Raw genomic sequence first — 15517 nt, forward strand, 5'->3', positions numbered from 1 at the left:
ATTCAGAGACAGGGAAGTTTGGTAGCAGTTACCCACCCAGTGTAGGGGACTTGGAGGCGGGCAGGGAGGCTCCACGTAAACATCCAGGCACTGGTGGAATAACTTACACCCCTCTCACTTACGTGAAGTCTTTCATTTCAACTAAGTTTCCTTAGAGTCATTTTAGATATTTTGCTTTTCATTGGTTACTGAGGGATTTGGAAGCTGATGTATCTTAATCTTCTTCCTGAACCTATTAACATGAGCCCCATGGTGGCTTTCTTTTACTATAGCAGCTAGCAAATTATATGTTTAGACTTAATTGTCCTCGTAATAGAAGAGAGGAATTTAGCAGCACATCTGTAATGGCAAACCAAATACCTCAAATCTTCATATTATTGAGCAAGTAAAAAGATCCTTGTAGTTTTAAAACTCTTCAGAATTTATGGAATTTGGCTTTTACTATGTGAATAACACTGGCTATTATGTAGGCTTAATTGTCCTTTTAAAATATAAAAACAAAAGGTTTTTTCTCCTTTGTAGACTTAATTAAAATTATTGTTATATCTGTGATGCCATATTAACAAATTTAGGTGGCAAATGACAAGCTAATGATAATTGTAATAGATGGCTTATTAATAAACTTCATATAAAAATCTCTTGCTGGTTAAGAAAAAGACATGAACTAGAAAACTGGGAAAAGCACATGAATGGGAAATTCAAGAGGTATGGCTGACTCACGCACATGAACCTGGCAAACATTAAAAAAGGAAGTTACTGTCCTGTGTTGGCCCAGCTTTTGTGGAACAGACGCACTTCTCCTTCATGCGGGAGCCACGATGGCACGTTTGCTCCCCATGGCTGCAGCCCGTTAAGAGACGTGGTGTCTTAAGACAATGCAGATGTGTTCTTTCACACTTCAGGAGGCGCGAGGTCTGACACGGGTCTCACGGGGCTGAAGTCGTGTGTGGGGAGGGCTGTGCTACTTTTGGAGGTAGGGAGAACCCGTTCTCTTGCCCAGGATCCCGTGCTTCGTTGAGTGCTCTGCTTTCACGGTCTTAAGATTGCTTGCCCTGGGTTGTGCACATGACGTCCACGACGGTTCTGCTTTGACCTCTTCCTCGCTCTTTCTTCCCCTGAGCCTGGCTTTTAGCTTAATTCTGACCTCTTTTTCCCTGGCCCCCAGGCTTTCCAGGCCTGGAGTGGTCCTGGTCTGCCCCCTGCCCCGTGGCCCCACCCTGCGGTTCACACTCAGCGCGCATGCGCGCGCGCGTGTCTGTGTGTGTGTGTGTGTGTGTGTGTGTGTGTTGCGGCCTTCCCCATTCTCAGCGGTTCTCAGCCACGGGGAACCTGCTTTGTGTGCTCCCTTCTTTCCGGCTGGGGAAGTGAAAGTGTGTGTCGATCGCCAGTCTGTACCGTCTGGTCTCAGAGCCCGCTAGTGTTGTTTGGCGCTTCTCTTTTTCCTTGTGGACCATGTCTTCTGGTTTTCGGACTTCTTCTCCTTGCATCTCAGAGTGCCTCTGCCTGAATTGGAGAAGTTTTCTCTGACTTCTGCATCAGGCAGTCACGCCTTCCCTTCTTTACTTCAAACGTTTTATGTGATTGCTCCAATAATTTCCTTTTGCGTACCTCACCGCCACGCTCCTGTCTGCTGGGTTTCCCCCGGTTTACGAGCACAGTCTGGTTCTCATACAAAGGAATCTGTGTGTTCATATGGCCCCATATGGCCCCCCTGTGGCTTTGCTGTGTTCTTCTCCCGCTCTCTTCCCGCTAACGGAGGAGTTTGGGCCCCTCGCCTTCTCCCGGCTGACTCTGTCCAGTCTCCAGAAGCGTATCCCACTGCCAGCTTACTGGTGACCTGTTAGTGACCCCACTCGCCAGAGAAGCTTCCTTTTATCGGTCCTCCTGTCTGTCGGGGCTTCTGGCAGTGCCTGGGCTGCCTCATCCCCCACCGTCTGACTTTCTCAGGGCAGCCAGTACGGCCAGTACCTCAGCCGTCCTGTCTGTTCAGGTGATCCCAAGTGTTTGTGGCTGCTGGTTGCCACTTTACAGACCCTGGTTCTCACCACTTCTGGAGTGCTCCAGCCAACAGTGCCTAAGTTGAACACACGTTTTCTTTCTTTAGCTGCCTCCCGCCCTCACCTGTGCTCTCAGACGATGGGCGTCCGCACACGTGTGCGTGCGTGTGCACACACACACCCCCAGCTCTCCTGCCTGGCCACGCTCCGTGTGTTTATGGTACAGCTTCGTGTCTTCAGGGGCAGAAGTCTGGTTATGTTTTACTCCTTTTCCTTTTTTACCATGTTTGATAAGCTGCTGGATCAATGTGTGTTTGGTTCTTGTAACATCACTTGACTGCATTTTCCCTGTCCAGTTTAGGTTCGGTCCTAACTCAGTACCTTGTTGCCTGTGACTTATGCCCTAAAGTATTTCGGAAACCTAATGGTTCTCTTGGCACCTAGATTACATCTCTCCTTTGGCCTAAGATCCGTGGAGTCCCACAGTACCAGCCTGTCACTGTGCAGCTCTTCTCATGGGATGCCAGTGCCCCCCTCAGTCCTGCCGCTCACACGCTGGGTACCTGTGCTCCCCAGGCCTTCCGGACCCTGACCGCTTACCTTGTTCATAGGTCTGCCTCTCCCCGCTTCGTATGCCCCATGCCTCCCTCTTGGCCTCTCTCCAGGCTCCTCTTTAGCCTGAAACTTTCACCAGTCAGATATGACTGATGGAAAAAAATCTTTAGTATGAGGAACATTTTTGTATTCTGGGAATATTTTGTATCTCTTCTAGGACATTCTACCACGTTATAGCTACTTATGTTTATTTTATTGGCTCATTAATCTTTAACCTACATGCTTAGAGTATTAGATTAGTATCTTGGTAATAGACACGAAATAGAAGCTAAGTACTAAACGGGACAGTATAAGGTCTTGTTAGCTAGCTATGTGACTTTGAGCAAGTCACTTTGCCTCTCTGAGCCTTAGTTAAATTAATTTCCGGGAGTCAAGTCAGATGGTGAGATATATATCATCTAGAGGTTGTAGACCATTCCCTGCGTGGACCGGAGAGGGTCATGGGCTCAGACTTAGGATTGTGAAGGGACTTCTGGTCTTCAGAGAAGGGCCGCTGTCTATTTGTTGTCGTGGTAAGGGCGTCCGTGTAATTCTAAGCCTTAGAAAGTCCGTCAACTGTGTGTTAGTAAGTCCGTGTGGGAGAATTGGCAGCTGCTGTGTCCTTACCTCACTTCACCCGCTCTTGGAGCTTCTGTTCCTGCCGCTCCATGGAAAGTGCTAGCCCCATAACACATAGCCTTTGTTTGGCCACACAGCCCCTTCTCCATTCCAGATGTCTCAGTGGCCTTCTGGAGATGTTCTCTTCTCAGGGCCCCTGTGTCAGCTCAGTCTCCTTGTTCTCCTTCCTCTCCTTCCTCGTGGGCTGTTCTGTCTTAAGCTGGAAGATAAAAGCTGAAATATTCAGGATGTAGACTGGACTAGAAAATGTGTCTAGTGCATTCCTCAGTAAGAAGGTTATTTTCCTTAGTCTTTTTTTTTCTTTTTCTTTTTTTTTTTTTTTTACACACAGTAGTAATGGGCATTTCTTACTCATCTGTCACAAAGCTGATATTTTCAGGCCTTCCTATAACTTTTTTTTTTTTTTTTGAAATACTATTTTTCTGTCTTCCTATCTTCTTACTGACTTACTGGAGTTTTGTAATTGTTCTCACTGAATAAATACCACAGGGTGATTCTCTGGAACTTTGGACTTAATATTGGATGAGCTCCAGTAGTGAAGAAGGAAGTATTAACTAATTTAATTGACAAATAGATGTTTCCCAGCCTGGTATACTATTCAGATTTTCGTTATAAGTTCATGAATAAATTAAGCCGCTTCTGCCCTAGGGACTTAAGTCAGATATGTGGTTGTGGGAATCTCTTTCTTTCCCACACTGCTTTGCATTTTAAAAATTCTTCTGCAGGAAGATCCCAACATACTATAGCTGTTCGTCTTTATGCTGCCTGTTTTCTCTGGAGAGTCGGGAGAATTTCCAAATCAAATTTTGTCTAGTCTAGGTTCGTGTCACTTCAGAGAGCCACTATTTTCTGTTAAATGGTCAGTACATATTCTCATTAAGAAAAAGGGGGGCAGTGGGATATAGGAAGGGGAAAGAACAAATTCGTAATACTGGTAGAGCACTCACAGATATGATGAATTCTTCTATAGGAACTGCAGTGTTTTCTCCGTTACAGAAACTTCATATACATAAATGTGTGTGTACGTATATAATGCGAATGTACCCGAGAGCACTGAAATCCTGTGTCTATACAGAAACTTACTTAGCATTCAGTTTATATCAATGTTCATGGCAGGATTATTTATAACAGCCAGAGGTTGAAAACAACCCAAGTGTCCATCAACTGATTGTCGATAAAATGTGGTATATCCATACAGTGGAGTATTATTCAGCCATAAAAAGTAACGGAGCCCTGATACTTACCTCAACATGGAGAAGCCTCGAAAACAGAATGCTGGGTAAAAGCAGTCCGGCACACAAAAGTCCCCAAGGTGTGATTCCTTTTGTGCGAAATGCCCGTCGTGGGCAAATCCCGAATGTGCAGTGTCTGCAAAAGGCACAGGGTGTCTTTGTGGAAAGAGGAAAGTGGTCTGGAGTTTGACAGTGATGATGGTTGCCCAGCTTTGCGAATATTCTGAACACCACTGAACTGCACAATTTAAAATGATGAATTTTATGGCATGCAAATTATACCACAATTTAATAATAATAATAAAGCATTCCAAGTATCAAGCCTGGTTTTCCACATAATATATATCACTTTGGGTATCATGCAGCAGGGCTCGTTTGGGTGATTCCGCACTCCCACATCCCTATTTGAATAGAAATAAAATTAAATCATGGACTAGGAGTTAGAAAGTATGAACTGTATTCCTGAATCTTAAGTAACCATGGATGTTCTCACCTTTAATTCTATTGCCAGAAACGAGGATGGTAATACCTACCCTTGTCAGCGTTTACCAGATTGAAGGGTTTCTGGTTTTCTGACAGCTTTCCAAAGTATCTCATACATGTAGATGTTTCATAAATACATATTAAATGAATGTTTGATTTAAAGAGATCAAGTCATGAGAGTACTTTCTAAAACGGCAAGCCCTGTACCTATGAATGAGAATATGGCTTTAACATATTCTGGTCTGTCTATTCCTGGAAATGTGAAAACAATTTGGATATTCTACTCCTGAGGTGTTTTGTAACTAACTTATGGCCACACTGAATCAACTTCTTTTTTAGGCCTTGCAGTATTAAAACATGTGCTGACACCAAGGATAAAGGCAACTCATGTTGCTTTTGATTCTTTGAAGAATTATTTAGATGCAATTTATGATGTGACAGTGGCTTTCGAAGGGACTATTGACGATAAAGGGCAGCGGAAAGAAGCACCGTCCATGGCTGGTGAGTTTACATTTTCAGTGGAGTCCTATGTTTGTGAATGTGTCGTTATTCTTTTTAACGGGTAAGTAAATGTGCTTTGTAACATTTACTCGATATATTTTCCGAGGATATACTTGATGTGTTTTTCAAGTACTTTTTATTAATCCGTAACAGTTTGAATTTCATGAGTCCTGCTAAGTTTGGTATCTCCTGGTTGCCATAGGAGTCCTTTGGACTGGCCCGTTATCACTAACTCAGCCTCTTTCTACCCAAAGTTTCACACATAAAAATGCAAGACTGCATAAATCAAAGTGGGGAATGAGGAGGAGAATGCTAAGCTAGCCACCCGGAGGTGTGCATCGATGGTTAGCATTCATCTTTGTATGTACTTTTATAGAATACTTAGGAAACTCAGTATCATTGGCAAGAAGAAAAACAGTTAAATGTGGCTCCGTTTTTCAAACCTGTGCTAGGTTTTAAAGACCTTTTAGCTACTGTCTATGTGTCCTGTCAGACATGACAAGAAAAAATAGAATTTTAAATGAGTGGAATATTTTAGTTAAACATACCCATTGTGTGGTGTGTTTCATTACAAGGTGAGTGGGCTTGCACTTGTGATTCATCTGGTCTTGTCAGAGTCAGAGTCAGTCTTCCCTGGACGGCGTCATTGGCCAGAGGTGAGCCGGGCCGTCTGAGTATAATGGGCTTATTTAAAATCCTGTTTCTACAAGTGGGTAGTATACTGTAATGAATTAATGAAGTTAAGGATAACATTTGATGCTCTGTTTAACCATTTAATATGGCTCTAGGTAACTTTTTTCTATTAATATTTTCTTATATGAAAATAAAACTTACAGGTAACCCAGAAGAAGAAGGAAAAAAACTCCACAGGCTCACCTGTGCAGATGGAACCCCAGTTAACAGTTTGGATGTTTTCCTCAAAATCTTCCTTTTCATGGTGTCCATATGTTGGAGTATGTTTGTGCCTCTGGATATTTTTTTAAATGAGATCATTTGTGTATATTGTTTTCTTTACATCCTGCTTTTATTTGCTTAATAGGGTGTCATAAACATCTTTACATGTCAGTTTATGTACTTCTGTAATTTTTTAAAAATGCTACATAATGTCCATTGATGTGGACATTGATGTGACTATGCCACAGTTCATCTACCCAGTTTGCTACTCTTGGATTTGGGTCCTTTTTTTCCCCCAGAGGGAATGGGGGCAGGTAATAAGCCAGTGAGCCAGCGGTGTGGGGGCCAGTTGGGGTCCAGGGCCACATGGGCATTTTCTGCCCTGCTCCCTGAGGTCTGCTTTTCTCTTCTGTCTCCGCCTTGCCTGGCTCCCCAGGCCCAATGCGCAAGGGACTCAGTTTCTCCCGAGACCAGACCCTGTGACCTGTGTGAATACTTGGAAGACTTTTGTATCACTCTAGCAGATCAATACACTCCAGGCTCTACTAGGAAAGTTCTAATACGTTTTCCCTACATATCCTAAATACTTTTCCCTACATATCCTAATACTTTTTCCCTACATATCCTAAATATTATGGGGCAATTTTTGCTCATGCGATATGAAATAAGCTCCAACTGAAATAGATATTACAAGTATAGATACATGAGCTTTATTAGACATTGAGGAAAAGATCTTTGCCACTTCCTTGTCTGCTGAAAGTCATTTAGTGTTTATCTGATGATTGTCTCGTGGTCTATGTTTGGGTCCTCACGACAGACCCTGGACTGATCGGGCTCCACTGCTGTCGCTCGGGGCCTTATCCTCTCTTGGCCCTACAGGGGTAATAGTACTTGCCTGTGAAGCCTCGTGGACGTCAGATGAAATCAGGCACATGAAAGTACCATGTAAATTTTAGGGGAGGGGGACCCTAAAAGCACCCGTATGAATGTGGGAGGCGATGCCTTTTCCCTTCTCAGCTGATGTCTCATGAAAGACATCACTTCCCAGGCACTGTGGTTACAAGCATCCATTTCTGACTTGGGAGGTACGCTCACTTTTTCCTTACGGCCTGTGGCTCTGTGGCTCTGCCCCAGTGTGTGCAGTGTGAAGGAGAAATCCAGGTCCCTTGCACTGCTATTTAATTATGGAGATATGGGGGGGGGGGGAGTGGATCATTAAATGGAGGTAGGAAAATTGGTGTCAGGGTCTGCATTTTTATGTACCAGAAATGCAAATAAGAAGGCTGGCTGAGAAGTCCTTGTCACAAACACATCGAGCATCCCGGGCGCTAGGCACTGCTTCCCAGGCCCCAGCTCTCCTCACCGTGATTCTGTCAGGCAGCTGCTGTCCCGGGGTCTCTGTTTTGCAGACTGGGGAACAGGCCCAGAGAGCTAACACATGTGTTCAGGGCTGACCAGGGATCGAAACCCTGGCTGCCTGCCTCCCTGGTCGTGCCCTTAACCACTGCACAGGTCTGCTCTAAAATACCTCTTAAGCAGTTCTTGGATGATATACATGAAAATGGAACTTGAGGAAAATGAAGACAAAAATATTGAACAGTAAAATCTTCCCCATAGCAGTGCTTTGTGCACATTTATCATCAAAGCCAGTTCACTCCTAACGTATATAACCATGAGATAATTTTGATGGCAGAAATGCGTGTTATTAAGGATAGCAGTGGTAACAAAACAAACAAACAAACAAAAAACAACTGTAGAGAATACTTAACAAAACAGAGATGTGTGTGGAGTCAAAAGAATAGAGACTTCTTTAAGCTTAAAGTCTTCTTCAGACTGTAGAATATACGAATCACCTTTTAGAACATGGTCTTTGAACATACTTAACTTGAGATAACAGGGTCTCCGCCCCCTTCTTGCATACCCACCGAGGGAATGAGGCAACGTAGCCTTCTCTTGGATCTCTTAGGAATGTTTCCTTGTTCTCCAAGGAATTTAAATATGTTAATCATCTCACCTCTTCACCAAAAGCCACCTACCAAAAAGGGAATTTCCCAGCTTAGAGTTCTACTTTGTCTTTAAATAAATTCTGGCCTCCTCCCTTGTGCAACCAGGCCTGAAAAAAGGCTGTCCGCTGTGTTCAAAGGAGCGTGTTTTAGGAATTGTAGTTAAGAGCTCATAGCTATTCCACAAAAAGAATGTTGGTTCCTAAGCCGAATATGATATGTGAAAATACGGCAAAGGCAAGGAGAGCAGTGAGTACCAGTGAATAGAAACCAATAGCAAGTCACAGAGGGACAGAGATCTCTCTACCATGTCTGTAGTGGGAGTGCCATGGTGAGGACAGGCTTCCGTGCCTCCATGCCCCCAATGCTTTGGCAGAGTGAACCTGACAGACCTATTTCCGTCCTTCTGGGTCTCAGTCTAGCGGGAGCAGCAGTGACCATGTGTGGTGCGCGAGAAGCTTGGGAACAGCAGACTGGTGGTTTCCTGCAGATTAGTGAGTCTGGAGGTGGTTGACATTTAGGGGTCCCTTCAGAGGGTGGGTACGAACTTCTAGCTGAGTCCAGCTTCCTATTCCTAGGCCATCTGTAGAACTAGAGGTTATTGTATGAAAAGTAACATTTGGGGGGCGCTTGGGTGGCTCAGTCCGTTAAGAGTCCGACTTCGTCTTAGGCCATGATCTTGCAGTTTGTGAGTCTACGTCGGGCTCTGTGCTGACAGCCCAGAGCCTGGAGCCTGCTTCAGATTCTATGTCTCCCCCTCTCTCTGCCCCTCCCATGCTCATGCTCTGTCTCTGTCTCTTGATAAGAAACATTAAAAAAATTTTTTTTGGAAGGTAACATTTGGTACTATTGATGTAACTTAATGACTTCAGGTAATTGCGGTAGACTCAGAAATTATAACAGGTTCTTCTACTTTAGCTTGAAACCTAAAACCATCAGTCTGTAATTCTTACTTTTAACTTTTTTTTTGCTAAAGAAAGAATCTGGTTTTTCATCATTTAAATTTTCTTACCTCATTTTTCAATTGTTTTCTACAACCATGAGTTCTAAAACAATAAAAAATGAAATATTTTTGTTTCTTGTTAGAATTTCTCTGCAAAGAATGTCCGAAAATTCACATTCACATTGACCGTATAGACAGAAAAGATGTTCCGGAAGAACAAGCACGTATGAGAAGGTGGCTTCACGAGCGCTTTGAAATAAAAGATAAGTGAGTAACACCAGTTCTTGCGCTTGAAAACCTTGGGTTCGGCTAAATTTCACTATAATACAGTCTTTTTATCTTAAGAATGCTTTTTTTTTTTTAATTTTTTTTTTTCAACGTTTATTTATTTTTGGGACAGAGAGAGAGCATGAACGGGGGAGGGGCAGAGAGAGAGGGAGACACAGAATCGGAAACAGGCTCCAGGCTCTGAGCTGTCAGCACAGAGCCCGACGCGGGGCTTGAACTCACGGACCGCGAGATCGTGACCTGGCTGAAGTCGGACACTTAACCGACTGCGCCACCCAGGTGCCCCAAGAATGCTTTTTTATAAACTCAAGTCCAATCTGTCCATGTTTTAAGCCTCACTGTTACAAAGTCCCATGAAAGAACTTATTACAGGAGGCCTCTGTTTCCATTCATGGTATTTCCTAGACACTGTTCTGTGGGGGGATATGAGATTAGATCTCTCTCTCTCTGTCTCTCTGTCTCTCTCTCACACACACAAACACACACACACACACACACACACACACACACACACACACACCCCTGCAGTCCCAGGTCAGACGAGGCGATACGGTGGTTGAGGGCTAGCTGGACTGCCCACATTCCCGGGAAGCGAGGCTGTGGGATAGAGGCGTTAGTCTGATGTACGTGTGGAAATGACGTGGGTGTACTGGTTGGAAGAGGAAGGGGCAGGTGACATGTTTCTGACCAAAATGTCTTTTTGCTGTTAGTATTTGGGGCCTAAATGGTTTCAGGCTTGACCTTGTGTTTGTCCATGCTAATAACATCACTTGGAGCAAACAGTGTTGACCCTTGCTGAGCGTTACCTGTAAGTAAAGTACAGGTGTGTTTAGATACCTGTTGGGTGAGGCACAGCTTAGCGTCAGGCTGAGGGAGGGGATGTGACGTGCCTGGAAGAAACAGGTGCCCCCGGGAATAGAGTATATCAGAGCCCTTTTGATTCAATATACATTTCTTTTTTTTTTTAATGTTTATTTATTTTTGAGAGAGGGGGGGAGACACAAATCCGAAGGAGGCTCCAGGCTCCGAGCTGTCAGCACAGAGCCCGGCGCGGGGCTCGAGATCATAACCTGAGCAAAGTCGGACTCTTAACCGACTGAGCCACCCAGGCGCCCCTCATACAGATTTCTAAAGGAAAAAATTTTAGAATTTTCTTCTGTTTTTAGGAAGATAAAAAGTGCATCTCGGTTTTTATTTAATACTTAAAAATTGAGTTTTCTTGGAAAATTTTAGGATATATTATTTATTTACTGTCTGTTTGCTGTCAGTGGAAGTTTTTATCCTTTCTGATACATTCCCTGTTTTTTGAAAGGTTTGTTTTAAACATCTCTATTTTTTATCCTCCTTTTGAAAAAAATGGGTCCACTAGTTACGGGATGCATCATTTACTAAAACCACATTGAGACGTGTGGAGTTCTTACAGACTCTCAAAATTATGTTGAGAAACTTGACCTATTTCCTTCTCCTGACACTCTTCTCAGCAGATTGCTTCGTGCCCCCTGTCTTGTTGTTTTACAGTAAAATTATCTCCTCATTAGTCCTTCCATGTTAACTCGAAGAAGTGAAAATTACTGAAAGTGTGCTGCATTGAAAATGAAACTTCGTGAAGCTTATAGACAAGTAGCTGGATTCCTGTGTTCCGTTGACTGTCACTTGCATGTGACAGAATTGATTTAGCCAACCACCGGTGCCACCCACAGTTTGGTTGTGGAAGAAATTTCGAAAAGTGAAACACAAGTGTTTTGACATGAAAATCAGTTCTCCGATAAAAAGCCTGAACAATATGTTTAGGATCCAGTGTATTTTGTGGTATCGGTGCTTATGTGTACTTAGACTGAGTCTGGACATTTTGAAACAGCGGTTACTTTAGGGAATGTGTTCTGGTAAAAGAAGCACTTTCCGTTTTTTTATTTGTGTTTGAGAGTTTTAGGCTGAGTCTGTTCTGCTGTAAGTTTATATTTTTTAAGTAAGATAGGAACATGAATTAACTATGCTGTTTTTCTAATTCCATGCAAATAAGGTGTTTGGGGGGAAACTCCATACATGTTATCAGAACTGCTGATCTTGTCCTTGACTTTCTGGTAGAATGGGAGGCTTAGGAGGAAGGAGGAAGGATTCGGGAAGCGAGATGGGTTATTACCATGTGTGAAAAATTATTAAAAACTTAAAGTTAAAAGACCAAAATCATCCCCATAAATTTACTTAAAGCCATCTTTTAAAAAATGTACATATAATTCATCTACACTAATCATGAGCATATTAAATATATTTTTCAGGTCTGGAAACTCCAATTAAATCAAGTCCCTGGGTATTTTCCTTATTCATCTTTAGTTCCCAAGGACCTGTAACTTCTCCAGCATGTAATTATCATCTAGTAGCTATCTGTTAAATTAAAATCTTAAATGACTAAACCTGAAACTTTACATTTCTTTTTTTCCATTCTAACCCTAGGTTGCTTATAGAATTTTATGATTCACTGGATCCAGAAAGAAGAAACAAGTTTCCCGGGGAAAGTGTTAATTCTAAATTAAGTCTCAAGAAGACTTTACCATCATTACTGATCCTAAGTGGCTTGACTGCTGGTATGCTTATGACCGAGGCTGGAAGGAAACTCTATGTGAAAACGTGGGTTTATGGAACCTTAATCGGCTGCTTGTGGGTTAGTATTAAAGCGTAGACAAGTAGCCATGTCCAGGCAGTGGAATGTGCTACGCAGTTTACTGTTGGCAGCCACACGGGACATCAGATTGTTGCCTGAATTTAATAAGAAGTGTAAATAAAGCCTTGTTGATTGAACATTGGATAAAATAGAATTTCTGACTAAAGCCGACCTGCAGATGGTCTTGGGCAAACATACGTGGTTTTGCAACTTTAGAACAAGCTGCTGGAAGGGGAAAGCTAACCTCTGTGCCATCCTTGGTGTTTCCGTGATCTAGTGTCATCTTCAGAAGATGGTTAGGATTGTATGCTTTGGTATCGGTTCGTGACTCAGATAGCTGCATTCATGAACGTTAATTTGCAGCGTATTTCACCGTATTCGTTATTTTTAGTTTTTTACAACCTGACTAGGCCCAACTCTCATCACCGAAGTATTTGGTATCTTGCAGCTGTGTACTATTTTGCCTTTTGCTTAATGTCTCCAAGTGGATGAAGGAAATTGTATTTATGTACCAAGAAGGATGCAAGGAAAAGGTCAAGAAATGTCTGCGGGGAAGAAGCTGTGGTTTGCGAATGCTTTGATTGTAGTGTATTATTAGCTGATTTTATTTTCTCTTTGCAGAGTAATTAACATGTCTAATATTTATTGAAGCAGCTTAATTTGCACGCCCTGCATTGTACACAAAAGGATAATGTGTCAAATGTGAGCGTTGAGTTTCGGTTGGAGGCGTGACCCCGGCCCGCTGTCGCGGCACTTGACGCTGCCCAGCGTTCTGAAGAGCAAAGCGGAGCCCTCAGTACGTCCCAGTGTCTGTGCCAGAATTGCTTAAAAGCCTTCAGGCTTCCTGTTATTTTTACATCAAAACAATCAGTGTGAACCTTGGTGGGACCTGAGTCCACAGATGCTTGAGGTGATGGGAGCCTTCAAACGTCCGCCTGGATTTCCGAGCATGTGCCTTTTGCCTATTATTACCCTTGGGTTCGGCGGAAGCCTTTTCTTTTCCTGTCATCATGGTCGATTTCCACTGTGTTTGAATTCTTTTCCTCTGGATTCCTGGCAGCGTGCTGCTCGGTGCCTGGCATAGGACGGGCGCAGGGGAGAAGCATGGAGCCGGCCTCGGTCCTGCTGCAGGTTGAACTTGGTCGGTGAGGCTCTCTTGAGCCCGCCCCAGTGGCTGCGGCTAAGACGCTCGTCTGTCTCCCTCCTCAAGCCAGTGAACCACAGGCTCAGCCCGCGAGGCCCGGATGAACTCGTGGAGTCCCCACTAGTTTTAGTGGGGAGTCCCCACACAGTTCATCCGTGCCCCCTCAGAACAAGAGCCGTTTTCGGTCAGGAAGTAATAACTATGGCCTGTGGCTGACTTAAACTGGATTGTTGCCTACTAGTCCCTTAAGGTAACATTTCTGCCTAATGGATTTTTGTTGTAAACTCATGCCAGTGCCCCCAGATGAAACACACCAACTGAACCATGATGAGCAAAATGAAAATAATAAGTAAGGGAAATTTTGTGTGACTGACTCTCCAGACCCAGAGAGCAGGCCGTGTGAGACAGTACCTTTGAAGCTCTGGGTAGTCTGAACTGGTGTGTGTGTGTGTGTGTGTGTGTGTGTGTGGACATGTGCCCGCAGGATATGGTTGGTCTCCTTATGCATGGGGGTGTAGGTAAAACTTCTGAAAAGTGTTCCCATGCCAAATTGTGATTTTCTCTTACCTGTAAAGTGAGATTTAAATCAGTCTCACCGTCTTTGTTAATACTTTTTTTAAACAGTCCTAAAGATTGAACCGATTTCTAATTTATTCAAAGTAAATGTAAGTTGCGTAACTTACTTTGAATATCATGGATATGCTCTAAATTTAAACTTTAAGAAGAAATATCTTTGGAATTATGTTGATTATAACTGATCATAAGAAGTTACAGTGAACTGCATAAGAACCCTTTGAACATCATGTCTCTTATGACCATACTTATATTCTCACAAGAGTTCTGTAAGATATATTTGTTAGTTTAAAAATTTTGTATTGAAATATTTGGAAATTAGAAGCTTCTTTTTAACATGTGTTGATATGACTTGAATTCTTACTTTCTAAAATTAGGAGCCCTGTATCTCCCTGTAAATCTTTTCACATATCTTTTAAGCCTGTGTGTCTGTTATTATTGTTCATTTGCAGCTTAGTTATTACTTAGTTTTTCTTTATAAGAATGCCATCAATGTGCATGCTTTTATGTTTTCCAGAAAAGGGTGTGTTTGGATGAAAGTAAAAGAAAAAATAAAATCTTTCACTGTCTCTAATGTCTGTGCTATTTAACATTTTGCGACCCAGAAATTCCCCCTTGGTCTTCTGTTACGTTGACTAGGCTTCGTGGCTGGTCTTGCATTCTGAATTTATAAAATTATAATATTTTTTCTTAAATGTTGAACAAGTATAAAAAATACAGTACTCAAAATTGTGAAGCAATATATTAGTTTTGTTATATAAACTCATATTTTATACAATGAATATAGCAAGTACTAATTGCTTGAGAATTCTGTAATCATTAGGGTATCTCACTGAGACTTGTCCAATGCCTAAATTTAGCCGGGTTGGTAGGGAGAGTAACCATCTGACTGGTCCTTACATCACACATACTGCTGCCTTCTTCCAGGTTGGTAGGGAAACGGCCATCTGACTGGTCCTTACATCGTACATACTGATGACTTCTTCCATTTATTTCATTTCTGTGGGATTTTTTTTCATTTATAGTCATACCAACTTTCCTTTATATCCAGATTATGTAAGCTTTATTTTTCTTTTGTAATGCTCTGTGGTTTGTTTTTACATTCACTGAATGAATCTTTGTCAGTAAAGTGATCTTTTAAATAGATGGGCCATTATAAAAATACAGTCTATATGAAATGTGTCCTCTCCCAAAATGTGCCATCAGGAATAGATACAAAGGGACTGCCAGAGACATATCTGACTCATTTAAGAAGCTCAAGAAATGTCTGTCACGGTGCTATTTCGTGTGCACAATTGTAAATGTATAGTACAAATAGATTTTAACCATAGTAGTATCTGTTCTTGACGTAGTAGATGAAAGACAAGATGGCCAGCACTCCAGATACCACCGTGTAGTAAGTTATGTATCTTTATAAGTAGGTTTTGGGGGGCAGGGGGAGGGGTTAGACCAGTTTTTATTGTGTTACACATACCTTCAGATTAAAGACTGGCTGACTTAGAATGTTGCCTTATCAGTTAGTATGCTTGGCATTATGCAAATTGTTAATTTGGAAACGTTCAGATAT

At 42.5% G+C, this 15517-nt stretch overlaps 1 protein-coding gene across 2 annotated transcripts in view; it reads left to right on the plus strand.

Moving 5' to 3' along the window:
* AGPAT5 (1-acylglycerol-3-phosphate O-acyltransferase 5) overlaps positions 1-14519 on the plus strand; it is a 57828-nt gene extending 43309 nt beyond the window's left edge. The window contains exons 6-9 of one of the 2 annotated variants that reach the window (XR_006705276.1): positions 5285-5446; positions 9430-9553; positions 11851-11934; positions 12026-12066. Coding sequence is in view for 1 of the 2 variants with exons in the window: in XM_045451931.1 (XP_045307887.1) it covers positions 5285-5446; positions 9430-9553; positions 12026-12251 (512 nt within the window). In the remaining variant the exon portion in view is untranslated. Of the gene's footprint in view, positions 1-5284; positions 5447-9429; positions 9554-11850; positions 11935-12025 lie in introns of both variants that reach the window. The other variant, XM_045451931.1, reaches the window with a different exon arrangement.
* The last annotated feature ends 998 nt before the right edge of the window (positions 14520-15517 follow it).

Source organism: Leopardus geoffroyi, chromosome B1 (genome assembly GCF_018350155.1).
Source record: "Leopardus geoffroyi isolate Oge1 chromosome B1, O.geoffroyi_Oge1_pat1.0, whole genome shotgun sequence".
NCBI lineage: Eukaryota > Metazoa > Chordata > Mammalia > Carnivora > Felidae > Leopardus > Leopardus geoffroyi.